At 50.4% G+C, this 13,409-nt stretch overlaps 1 protein-coding gene across 1 annotated transcript in view; it reads right to left on the reverse strand.

Annotated features, from left to right (window-relative positions):
* Positions 1–13,409, reverse strand: part of ANKRD27 (ankyrin repeat domain 27) — a 47,967-nt gene that overhangs the window by 4,498 nt on the left and 30,060 nt on the right. Inside the window, exons 18-25 of the mRNA XM_040633692.1 lie at positions 12,107–12,304; positions 10,429–10,488; positions 10,210–10,329; positions 9,109–9,153; positions 6,709–6,831; positions 2,628–2,825; positions 1,066–1,185; positions 361–522 (exon numbers count right to left, since the gene is read on the reverse strand). Coding sequence (XP_040489626.1) covers positions 361–522; positions 1,066–1,185; positions 2,628–2,825; positions 6,709–6,831; positions 9,109–9,153; positions 10,210–10,329; positions 10,429–10,488; positions 12,107–12,304 — 1,026 coding nt within the window. The remainder of the gene's footprint in view (positions 1–360; positions 523–1,065; positions 1,186–2,627; positions 2,826–6,708; positions 6,832–9,108; positions 9,154–10,209; positions 10,330–10,428; positions 10,489–12,106; positions 12,305–13,409) is intronic.

The following is a 13,409-nucleotide window of genomic DNA, read 5'->3' on the forward strand; positions in this document are numbered from 1 at the left end:
GACCCCAGGTGCAGCCCCAGTGCAGGGAGCACAAGCCCAGAACTCGGTCTCCGCTTGCTGCTTCCCCGGGGGCTCCGGACGGCTCATCCCCGGGGCCAGAGCAGGGTGCGACACCTGCAGTGGTCGGGGGAGCACCTCCACTCAGCCCTTCGAAAGCGCGCCCTGAAAGACTGACTCCTGGCTCCCCGAGCAGGGCCACCTCTGACCCGGGGACCAAGGACAGGATATTCAACCACACCGGCAGACTCCCGGCACACCGACTTAGCCCTGCATCGTGATTCAAAGGTCAGCTCCTGCTATTCCAGATGTGGTTTAACCACGGGGAGGCCAGAGTGAGCCGCAAGGAAGCTCCCCACTCACCTGTTCAGCACAGTCTATGGCGGTGCACTGCCTCTTGTTCAAGAGCTGAACTGAGGCCCCATGAAGCAGAAGCAGCTCCACCACGAACACGTGCTTTTCTATCACCGCCTCGTGCAGTGCTGTGTTACCCTTATTGTTAGAGACGTTAATGGAGGCCCCGTGCTAGAAGGAAAAACAGTGCAATCAAAAGGAATGCCAGGGGGGCGCCTGGGGGGCTCAGCTGGTTAAGTATCTGACTCTTGATTTCGGCTCAGGTCATGATCTCAGGGTCATGAGATTGAGCCCTGCACCAGGTTCCGTGCTGGGTGTGAAGCCTGCTTAAGATTCTCTCTCGCCCTCTCCTCCACACCCCCCTCACCCCTGCCCCCATGTGCTGCTCTCTCTCTCTTAAAAAAAAAAAATGGGACTTCTGGGTGGCTCAGTCGGTTAATCATCTGCCTTCGGCTCAGGTCATGATCCCAGGGTCCTGGGATCGAGTCTCGAATGGGGCCCCTTGCTTAGCGGGGAGTCTGCTTCTCCCTCTGCCTGCCACTCCCCCTGCTTGTACTCTTGCTCTCTCTCTCTCCCACGCTCTCTCTCTGGCAAATAAATAAATAACAAAATCTTTTTCAAAAAATTAATTAATTAAAAAAAAGGGGGAATACCAGAAAACGAGGTACCCACGACTGATGAATACTGGCAGCTCCAGGGCTAGGGGGCCCTTACCTGTAACAGCAGTGCCGCGACTTCGTGGTGGCCGTTGGAACAGGCATAAATGAGGGGTGTGTTTCCACTTATATCCTTTTTATTGGGTTTTGCATTAGAATCCAAAAGATACCTCACCACCTAGCCCAGAGAAGACAAAATTCCAATCTTAATTAAATCTGTGGAAGAAATCTTCTAACTTGATAGCCTTTTGACCTTTCTCTAAGTTTATCTGGAAGGCTCTTTGGACACATGTCTGACTCTCGGGAGAAAGCCGACCAACTGAAATGGGGTGCAACAGACATTTGCTGAGGGTCTCCTCCACCAGGCAATGTGCTAGGTGCCATTTTTTTTTAAAGACTTTATTTATTTATTTGACAGAGATAGAGACAGCCAGCGAGAGAGGGAACACAAGCAGGGGGAGTGGGAGAGGAAGAAGCAGGCTCCCAGTGGAGGAGCCTGATGTGGGGCCCGATCCCATAATGCCGGGATCACGCCCTGAGCCGAAGGCAGACGCTTAACTGCTGTGCCACCCAGGCGCCCCTATTTTTTTTTTTTTTTCATTTCATCATTAGACCTGCCCTATGGAGGGCTGGAATCATTACTCCAGTTTTACAGACTGGGAAACCGACATTTGAAGTGCTATGTTAGGTGTCACAAGGGAGATGGGAGACCTGATTTGGTTCCTGTCTTTTATTTTTTTTAATTTTTTAAGTAAGCTCTACACCCAACGTGGGGCTTGAACTCATGACCCTGAGATCAAGAGTCGCACGCTGTACCGACTAAGCCAGCCAGGCAGGCAACCCTGGTTCCTGTCTTAAAAGCTTACAGTAGAGCTGGTAAGGGAAAAATTATTTTAAATAGATAACTTTCAAAACAAAATACAGGACTTTGAAAAAGTCAATCATTTCATAATTGTCTCTTGTACCTCCTCCTTAGGGCCATTCTCTACTTTGTAAAGTACTAAACTGGGGCGCCTGGGTGGCTCAGTCGGCTAAGTGTCTGCCTTCGGCTCAGGTCATGATCCCAGGGTCCTGGGACAGAACCTCGAATCAGGCTCCCTGCTCAATGGGGAGTCTGCTTCTTCCTCTTCCCCTCCCCCTGCTCGGTGTTTCTGTCTCGCAAATAAAGAAATAAAATCTTAAAAAAAAAAAAAAAGTCCTAAACTGTTTGACAAAGACCAAGGGCTGTGGGGATGAAAGGTGCCAAGTTGTAGGCAGATCCCTCAATGACCGACATCAAGCACCAGAGACAGCTCCTGCTGGAGTCAGAATCAGGATGAGGCCTCTGTGCCACTGAGAGGTGCACGGCAGTGGAGTGGGGGAGTGGGGATAAGGGGGAGGGGGAGGGGAGGGGGAAGGGAGGGGGAGGGGAGGGCCCGCCCCCAGAAGCACCAGAGCACTGTGTTCTGCTGAAAGACTGACAGTCCTGCCCCGTGCAGCACAGCATCTCCGGCTGGGAGGAAGGAAATGTGTCCGTCTGGGCCCACCCCCAACCCTGCCCCTCCACAGCACTCCCATCAGGGACAGTTCTAAGCAAGAGCAAGCACACCATGCCCTCTGCCCAGGAGAAAGACCCCGTACCTGGAAGTGGCCCTTCTGGCAGGCCAGGTGGAGCGGGACAGCTTGGTTTACGTTTCGGGCACCCGCGTTGGCACCATGTTTCAACAGGAGGGGGATGAGGTCCGCCCGCCCGTGCAGAGCAGCGACATGCAGTGGGGAGGAGCCGTCCTGGTTGGTCACATTCACACCAAGTCCACTGGCAGGAATCTTGGCCAGCTTCTAGCAAATGCAGAAGATGGAGAGAAAAATGTCATTAGCATTTAAGAAACTGGGCTGAAGGAATTGAAGCCATCTGCCCCCTGCACAGCCTCTGTGCGCAATTTGGGATCACAGTGGGATCCAGAATCAGGTTGCCCACAGGTGAATTCCTACAACTTTAGGAAGGATTACTTCCATTTCCAAGAGAGCAAGCCCCCCCAAAACGATGCCCTCTTTATGCCAAGGCGCTTCAATGGGAAACAGGAAGTCTGTTCCACAAACAGCGTCGGAACAACAGGAGTAAGAGCTATGACTATAAACTTCTTGAAGCCAGTACACAAGAAAGTCCTTGCAACACTGGGATAGGCAAGGATTTCTTAGATATAAGACACAAAAAGCAAAAACCATTTAAAGGAACAGTTTGATCCACTGGACTTAATGCAAATTTTAAATGGTTATTCTTTGAAAGACATAATTAAGAAAATGAAAAAGCAAGTCGGGGAGCAGGAGAGAACGTTTGTGCTACGTGGACCCAACAAAGGACGTTTACCAACCAGAATTTAAAGACGACAGCAGATTCTTACAACTCCGTTAGACAATCCCACTTTAAAAAAAAGATAGGCACAAGATTTGGAAAAACAGAAGACACATGTTTATATCATGGAGACAGTCTGTATCGATTTGTAGTGGTTTTAAAATCGATCATGCCAATAGAAGAACAATCAGTAATTAAAAGGACAAACAAAACATTTATAAACCATACAACTGAAAACAAACATTAAATTTGATATTGAATCCTACATTTTGATAATAAAATTGCTATGTCAGTGTTCTAGGTGACTGCCCAAGGATGAAAACTTTGGTTATCTAGTTCACTTTTTGATGATTAAATGGGTTCTCTCTCGGAAAAACTGCATGCTGAGTTAAAAGGGTGAATTTTTTTTTTTAAAGATTTTATTTATTTATTTGACAGAGAGAGAGACAGCCAGCGAGAGAGGGAGCACAGGCAGGGGGAGTGGGAGAGGAAGAAGCAGGCTCATAGCGGAGGAGCCTGATGCGGGGCTCGATCCCATAACGCCGGGATCACTCCCTGAGCCGAAGGCAGACGCCTAACCGCTCTGCCACCCGGGCGCCCCTAAAAGGGTGAATTTTGCTGCGTGTAAATTGCACCTCAAAAAGTAAAAAACAAAATAGGTGAAGAAGTAGGGAGAAAAAAAAAAAACGCACTGAAATACCACTGCACACTTACAGGAATGGCTTAAGTTGAATGGTCATGAGGATGTGGGGAAACTAGAAAGAACTCTCACACACCAGTGGCAGGAATAGAAGATGGAAAATCACCCTGGAAAACTGGCAGTTTCTTATCAAGTTACACACACACTTACTACATAATCCAGCAATGACACCCCAAGGTATTTACCCAAGTAAACATACATACGAAGACTTGTTCACAAATGTTCATACTAGCTTTCTTCACAAAGCCACAAATAGGAAACTACTCAAATGTTCACCAATAGGTGACTCAGTAGATTATAGTATATTCAACAAAATACTACCCCACAATAAAAAGAAAGGAACCCACTGACCCGGCATGGATCTCAAAACATTCTGCTGAGGGAAGGAAGCCAGACTCAAAAGAGTGTGTCCTGTTTGGTTTCCACTCACATAAAATCCTAGAAAATGCCAACAAGTCTATGATGATGGACGGTGGACCCAGGGTTCCCGGGACAGGGGAGGAAGTGGGGGGAAGCCCAAGAAAACCCTCAGAAGTGATGGAGTGTTCTGGATCTGGACTGCAGTCATGGCTTCATGGTTTTACACATTTGCGGAAATTCATCAGATGGTACACAGTACACAGGTACACTTTATTGGGTGTAAATTGTACTTTAATAGGGTTTTTTAAACAACACTCTAAACACACCAGTGGGCTAGAAGAGGGTGGGGCCAGTGGGTGGTTAGTTAAGTCACAGACACGAAGCCATTTCCATATAAATGTCTTTTTTATGTCTTTTTGAGAAATTTCAAAATGAGAAAAAGAGGTGTTTAAAAAAAGCAGAGAACGGAAGATTTTAGTCAATAAATCCAGCCACTACTTTAATGTGTAATCCAGTTTCTTCTCACAACGGATAAACAGTAAGGTGGGGAAGAATACAGTGCAGGACAACGGCAAGAAGAACAGTGACAGCGAGACGCAGAAACTGCCTCTAGCCAGACACAGTCCTGGACCGGCCCTGAAGTACGGTCACTTCACATCGTAGCCTTTGAAACATCCTCTGCCTTTTTAATCGCTATGCTTTTCATAGCAGTCTGCACAGGGGAAAGCATTCTTTGGGCTGTCCCCATCCAGCAGCGTCGGGACCGAGCAAAAGTTGCACATCCCAATGTACACATGACCCCAGAGTGAGCTGAAAAGCTACATGTGAATGAAAGTTTTACTCCTTTCAATATTACTGGGTTAGAATAAGCCGTGGATAGCTTTTTAAGATAAGGCAGTATTATCCTGTAATACAAAGGACAACACGACTATACCTGTTTTGCAGAGTCAAATTAATTTTCTCAGTATGGGACACACACAGCCGAGTTAAGTAGCTAGTACACAAGTGCATACTCTATGCACAATACTATCTACAATTTCTCAAAAGAAAATGAAATACTTAAGTACACACTTAAGAAAACATACGCAGGATCTGTATGGTAAAGACCACAAAATGATGAAGAACGCAAAGAAGGCCGGCATAGTTGGAGAGATATACCATGTTCATGAAGTCAACACAGTAAAGATGTTTCTCTCCAACTTGATCTACGGTTTTAATGCAATTCCTACCAAAATCCTAGTAAGATTTTTGGTAGACATAAACAAACTTTTTCTAAAATATACATGGAAAGGCATGGGCTGCAGACTAGCTAAAATGATCCTGGCAAAAAAGAGTAAGTTAGGAAGAATCACTCTACCCAATACTAAAGCTTCCTATAGCTACAGTAATTGAGACAGCGTGGAACTGATGGAAGGACAAGCACACAGATCAGTGGAACAGAACACAGAACCTGGAGAGCAACCCATACCACATATTATCGAAGGAGGGGGAACAGCAAGTCACTGGAGGAAGGATGGTCTTTCAACAAGTGATGTGGAACAGATGGACATCCAGAGGCAAATAAATGAACCTCAACCTGAATCTTAAACCTTGTACAAAAATTAACTCAGGGGTTAGGGGGAGGCAGGGGAACAGATGGGTGTGGGAAAGGGCAACATGAGTAGCTCTTCCCGTGGTGAGGGAGCTTGTTGGTACCTTTGATGTGGTGGTGGGTGCACAAAGCTATGAGTGTGATAAAAGTGAACACACAGGCACACACATGCATGCACACATGGGCACCAGTAAAAGCAAAGAAACGTGGATAAGATGTGTGGATTATTTCTGTGTCAACATCCTGGCTAGGATACCATCCTATGGCTTTGCAAGCTGTTACCACTGGGGAAGATTGGGTAAAGGGCATAGGGTGCTCCCACAGAAGGTGGACTGACTTGAGCAAAGACAGAGAGCAACAGGTCTTGAATGCAGCTTTCTCAAGGTATTGGCAGCCATGGGGACAGACACCCTCAGCCATAAACTCGTGCCTTGTGACTCAAGGGCCCAGAGAGCAGCTGAGACACTGAGCACGTGTGCATGTCTCTGCTCACTGACCACGCATTCAGAAAGCAACCTGCCCAAGCCAATTCCACACTACTGTTAGCTTCTCTCCTCCCTGAGCTAAATAACTAAACCCCACTGCATCTCAGGGGATACCAACTAGCAGCCACTCAGTAATTAGCTGGCTGAGAAGCAGACAACTTTCCTAAGGGGAAAAAGAAGTATTTGCTTCCCCCTCCCCACCCGCAGCCGCACCAAGGGAAACAAAGCCAAACCTTTTGAGCTGGAGCACATTTCGGACACTGGCACAAAGGGTGACAAAATTCAACATCAGCTACACTGACAGCATCTTCCAATTCATCCAGGTCCTCCTCCGTCCACTCCAGAAGGTAACGCACCTGGTGTTGAGCAGGAAGCAGAAAAAGGAACTTAAAATTCATCCTTAGCTCCTTTACAACTACAGTATCTCTCCCTCCCTTCCCCCACCTCCACACACACACACACACACACACACACCTGCTCCAGAATCAGGGCCCACACTTCTTCGACCACCACAGTGATTTATAAATGACTGGGTTCACCATGCCCAAGCCCTTTCTCAGTCCTTTTACTGGTGATGCAGACAACTTTAGCTGTCATTTCTACAGCTTGTGGTAGCAATTCCCTTATTTATTTATTTATTTATTTATTTATTTATTTATTTATTTTTAAGATTTATTTATTTTAGAGAGACAGCAAGCACAAGCGGGCGGGGCAGAGAAAGAATCCGAAAGACTCCAAGCTAAGCACAGAGCCCAACACGGGGCTCGATCCCAGGACCCTGAGATCACAACCTGAGCCAAAACCAAGAGTCAGACGCTTAACCAACCACGTCACCCAGGGGCCCTGGAGATTCCTTATTCTGAAAAGAGGACAGAGTGGGGCTGCTTTAACTCCCCAGTCCTGGAGCACTTAGTGAGCACCTTGGCTTGTGTTATCTAATTATACACTTTCAACAACCACTTGTCCCTTCTAACCTGGGAGAAAACTCATTCTGAGAGGGAACAACTCGTCCGAGGCCACACAACTAGGAAGTGTGGTCAGAAACTACACACAGCCTCCCTGACACCACACCAGCGTCCTTTCCACTGCCATGCACCAGCCACACGTGAACACACTGGAGACCACCAGAAAAAGGTCATGTTTATGTTCAAGTAAAAACTAGTCTCTAGGATATTAAATATGAAAATTGGAAACAATATAAATACATTTCTCGGCCTGGTTCTGAGCACTGAGGAAGTCAGCATATGCATGTGGGGAATGACGAGGGGTTGCAAGAAGACTGCCTTTGACCCCAAACGTCTCTCCTCCAGGTCCCTTCCACATCCCGACAGCAGACACCCCTCAGGGTGGAAATGCCAAAGGCCTCGACCCAGGGGCCTCAGCCAACAGGCTAGCTGGGACAGACAAGGGCAGGGAACAAGAACGGGGAGAGCGGAGGGACAGGTTGCCTCGGGCGGGGATTGGAAGCTGTCACGTGTGTAGATCAGTTTGGGTGGTGACCCCTGGGCTCCGGGCGGTCTGCCTCTGCTCGCCCTCTTCGTGAATGGCCTTGGCCCCATTGCGTACCCACAGAAGGAAGAGGCGTGGGTGTGTCACGACACAGGGACAGTCATAATCTCTTCTCCACACAGACTACGCCACCAGCACACACCACGGCTCCAGCGTGCCTGAAGAAGTCCTACTCTGCTTCCTCCAAAGAATGCCGGGTTCTCCTGGGGCCGGTCTCATGAGAGGACAGATACAGGAACAGAGACGCATGTTCCGCCCCCCAGAGAGACCATGTGCCAGTCTGGTGCATGGACCGTGGCCTCTGGATAAAAGCGAATATACCAGTCACTACAGTCAGATTCTCAACATCCCCAAGGTTGTTAGGATGGGATCCCAGAAACTTCTGTGCACCACGTCATCTGCGCAAGGCCCTCCTGAAACACACAGCACCATTCAGAGCTCCTCAATCTGGTAAGCACCCAAGTCACTCCTCCTTCTAAAGTGGAAGACACAGCAAGTTCCTTTCAGGGAGCCAAACGCAAGCCGGGGGAAACCGCCCACGGGCATCTAAGGAAGGCTGTCTCCGTTCTCCCGTGACCCGATCAAATGGCCTCCGGCACCAGCAGGGAGGGTTGGGACACACAGCTCCCCCAGCCAGGCCTTCTCCCCATGCCAACCCACGGCAGCCAGCACCACCTCATCGGGACACCCTGCCTGTGCCTCCTTGGAGTCCCAAGCCTCAGACCTCAGCCGTCTGCCCAGGCACCACAGCCCCGCACCAATCCTCGGGGCCACACCCCCACCCGCCACCCCTCCGCTCCACCAGGCCTGCCTGCGCACCCTGCTCCCAGCTGGCGGGCCAGGCTCAGAGCCCGCCCTCTGCGCTCCTGCGCACGCGGGGCTGGCCAGCACCTCACCAGCCTCCTGCAGTGTGAACGACTAAAGGCTCACTGGGCCGCGTTAGGAGCGCCCGCTCACTATGTGACGGGAAACCACGAACACCTACGTTACCGCGTAGTCACTAAAGGCGGCCCTTCCATGTGAGGGCGAACAGAACACAGCTCCTGACTGAACCAGAGACAAGAAACAGGCTCCTCTCTTCTGACCGAGAGCAAGCTTTTTTAGACATGCTGCTAAACACTCACCATTTCTAGATCTCCATCAGCAACCGCTCTTAAAAGTTTTTCTACCTTAATTAAAGGAAAAAGAATGTTAGGAAATGATTTCAATGATAACACAGTAATAGAAAATCCAGAGGCTCTCATTTGTCTCTTGGTTTGTGGAGTTTTAACACCTCATTCAGCATCTTGCAAGCATATCCCTGAGCCTGCCCTGCTAGGCTGTCCAGGAGGGTCCCAGCGTGTACTGGCCCATTTCCCCCTGAGGTCTAGGCAATGATCTGGTGACGTGGCCAAGCGAGATGCTGGTCATTGCAAACGAAGCACAACCCTATAGGATCACACGTACCCAGCCCTCATCATCTGACAGCTGACGGCACACCAGGAACCATTCCAGGGCTCTCTTAGGCTCTGAAACGTGTCTCCTGGCTTTCTCTACTGGGCCTTCGCATCAGGCTAAGCTCATCAGGCCCTGCAAGAGCAGGTCACAGCTTGGGGGTCGCAGGGGACAAATGCCCTGCGTGGAGGCAGTGAGGCTCCCCGCCACGCACAGGGGAACGGGCAGAGTCATGGCACGTCCATAGGACGGTCTGCTCTGTGGGCTGACGCTGGACAAGCTCTCAGATTAAATGGAGAAAATAAAAAAACAGGCTATAAATCACCTTTTACAGAACACCAGGTGTTGACAAGATGTCAGGAACGACACACCAGGTTGACAGGGATGCTTACAGACTGGGACCCAAGGGCAGAGAATTCAGTTTGTAAAATGATCTTAAATCTGTGGACCTACAGGTGACCTTCCTTAGACTTTTCCTGGAAGACCCCCTCCTCCCGTCCTCTGTCTCTCACACACAGAGGCATACAGACAGACAGACACACACACACACACACACACACACACACACGGACACACACTATCCCCAAAGCAAAGAGCTGCTTCAGGAGCCGAGCATGCAAGGAGCAGGGTGAGAACTCCTGGCTGGGCTCCACTCCAGGCTGCAGCATACCCGCTGGCCCAGTAATGACAGCGGCAGCCCACTAGGCAGCCCTCATCACACCATGGCTCTTTAACTGGCCGCCTTGACACAGGGCCGCCCTCCCGTACGCCCTCCCATCTGGGAGCCTCACCTCTCTGTAGTCCTTCTTGGGCTCCTCCTGTCTGGAGCTCGCCAACACGGAGGAGAAACTGGAGGTGGAGGAGGCCTGACTGATGGAGTCCACGGGGCGCTGAGGGGGCTGCACCAGGACCTATGGCCAGGGGGCCCCGACAGGAGAAGGGCCTTGTGAGGGCCAGAGAGCAGGCCATGGTCTCAGAGAGGGCCACCAAGCCCAGCCCCGTTCACTCACCTCTGAAGACCTCCTCCTCCTTTCCAATGGCAGATGATGGGCTTCCATTATTGACAGAATCTAGGAGGAGAAGGGGACATGAAAAGTACTGACTGAGAAAGGTTGCCAAAGTAGCGTCACCCACATGCCTGGCTGCCTGCCCTTCTCCTCCGAAGGTCACACAGCCCAACCACACCCTTGGAGAGACACAGAAACCTCGGCCTGAGTGGGCGAGAGCTCATCCAGGATCACAGGGATTAAGTGGGGGCTTCCTGCTGCCACTTCACCGCCCCTGCTGTCCAACAGGAGTTGGGGCTTCCCGTGAGTGACCTCCCCTCAGAGGACGAGAGAAGCCCAGGCACACAAAGGTCCCTAGACCGTGTGTCCACAAAGCGTGACCTTCCCCCTGGCACCCTGGGGTCTTGAGCAAGAACAGCTCAGAGCTGAGCCAAGAAGGCAGTTTGCTCTCCTCTCTGCCTGTCTCCCTCTGGAAGGGGCCTCTGGGAGAAGCTAGAGGGGAAGAGGAGCCCTCTGCTCCTCACGGACACCTCCCGCCAGCTCTGGCCGCTTCGAAGCCGAGACACTGCAAGTGCACCGGGAACGTGGGGGAGGCCCGCCTGGGGTGAGCAGCAGGGATTTACGCCTTCAGACACGGCTACTGCGGACCTCATGTTGTGTTCTTAGGACACACACACCGTAACAGCAATACAGTAACAGAGGGTGGGGGGAAACACCTGGTGGTGACGGGCACATCCATGGCACGGGTCACAGAGCTGGTCTCACGGGCGTGTACTTGCCCCCAACCTCCCTGGGTTGCACACATTAAATAAGTTCAGCTTTTTGTGCATTAATCGTACTTCAATAAAGTGGTTAAAACACAAAAACTGCTCTCCTAGAAACAGGCGTGGACACCCCTGAAAGAGCCCCGTGGAACGGAGCTGGAAGTGTTAAAGCGGCTGGTAAAACGCCACGAGGAGTAAAGCGGAGCCTGTGCGAAGGGAAAGGGCCAGAGGTCGGCATCAAGACGGGATTGCGCACAGGGCCCACATCCCCGCGGTGCTCTGGACGTGGTCCAATGGCCTCGGGCTGGCTGCACGTCTCCGGGGGCATCTCCTTGGCCGGGGCGGCTGCAGGAGGTGAGGCACAGGCCTCTGCGAACCCCCTCGCTCTCCACTTAAATGACACGTTGCCAGACACTAACATAGTTCCAGAAATTACCAACAAGAAAGGATTGGCTCATGATGAAAGAAACCTTCCGTACCCTAAGATGTTCAAAATTGGCCAAACAAGAAGGCGGCTCTTAGGAGCCGAGGATGAAGTAACAGGAAGACCGAGCCCCGACACGCACTGCTTCCATGCCCCAGGCCCCGTCCCTGCTTCTCTCGGCTCGAGCCTTTGTCCCATTTCCCCCCTATGCCGTCTGCTCTGAAACCAACAGCACTCAGCAGCTGGGGCAAACTCTGCTGGGAGCTGCTCTTGGCACAAGACTGAGAAAACTGCTGGTAAAGCTGGAAATAATATAAATAAGTAAAACCCATTGACAACCAGGTCCTAAATGCAGCACAGAGGGTGCAGGCCAAGTGCAGCCTCAGGCACTAATGCACAATTTGCCCAGCGCAGCCAAGAGCCAATCTTTGGACATTGATTTTTTTTTTTTTTTTTTAAGTCATACTGATGCTCTGAGATGAAGAAAGGCTACCTTTGAGTTTAGTGCACACTTGAGGGGTGTTTCTTTCAGTCTATTCTGGATCTCCGTGGATGCTCCATTTTGTAGCAATGTCTCTATGATGCCTTGGTAGCCCCAACGCGCAGCTATGTGCAGTGGGGTGTCTCCTTTCTCGTTACCAATATCTAGTCTGCACGACTGCAGGTCGTAGTAGACCAGAGCCTTCACACACTGCAAAGAAAATGGGAAATACCACCAGTAAGGCACATGCCAAGCCTCGGGCAATGTCTGTGGACCCCGCAGCCTCGGTCCACACCCCACTTCCAGCCAGGCTCCACTCACCAAGCAAACGTGCAGAAACAGAGAGACAAACCTCAAGGTTACCTCACCAGGACACATCGTTTTTTGGAAAGAACCCAACTCCGATCAGTAAGGAAAGGCTGAACCAATGGTAATGTATCCATGTGCAGAAGGGAACGACCACAGCAGGCTGGAGGCCACTAGCCCCTGAAAGTCCCACTTGCAAGGCTGGCCCCTGACTTGCAATGCTCCTCAGGAGCTTGGATTTGAGGAAGGGCTCACTCTGTCTAAACCGTGCAACAATGTGGTTTACGCTGAACATCTGCTTTCCTTCTAGGAGTCTGGAAGTTTGGCATGTGGCAGGCACAGCGTATTTACGTGACCAGCTTCCCATAAAAATCTTGGGCCCTGAGTCCCTATAGAGCTCCTGGTAGACAACACTTCATATTTGCTGTTATAACCTCCCTGGGGAGAGGACACTCTGAAGCTTGCACCTGGTTTCCTCCAGACTCCAGCCGTGCACCTCTTCCCTTTGGTGACTGTGCTCTGGGTCCTTTGGGTATCGTCAATCGTAGCAGTGTGACTATATGCTGAGTCCCGAACACTGAACCAAGGGGTGGTCTCAGGGACACAAATGCAACACACACAACAGATCACCATGCAGTGATTAAAGGACCAGCTGGGGCTAGATTTACTAACTTCCAGGATTTCCATGACGTACGGTTAAGCACATAAGTGGCTTGATAAAAATGGGGAGGGTACGATCTTGTTTTTCCACATCCACCCCTAACCCGGCATCCACCTTGGGTACGTACATGGAAACCCACGTGTTGCCACACAGAGAAGATGGAGAGGGAGCGGTCAGGACAAAATCACACACACACACACACACACAGTTCAATGTTAAGGAGAAACGGAAATGATACAACTGTCGCCATTACTACAAAAATGTAAAATGTAAAAATTGAAGGAGAACAAAGGTAAGAACCAGATGGCAGCAGGGATGAAGGAAGATGATTTTAATTTCAGGGTACGC

The sequence above is a fragment of the Ursus maritimus genome, unplaced genomic scaffold (genome assembly GCF_017311325.1).
Source record: "Ursus maritimus isolate PB19 unplaced genomic scaffold, ASM1731132v1 scaffold_19, whole genome shotgun sequence".
Lineage (NCBI taxonomy): Eukaryota > Metazoa > Chordata > Mammalia > Carnivora > Ursidae > Ursus > Ursus maritimus.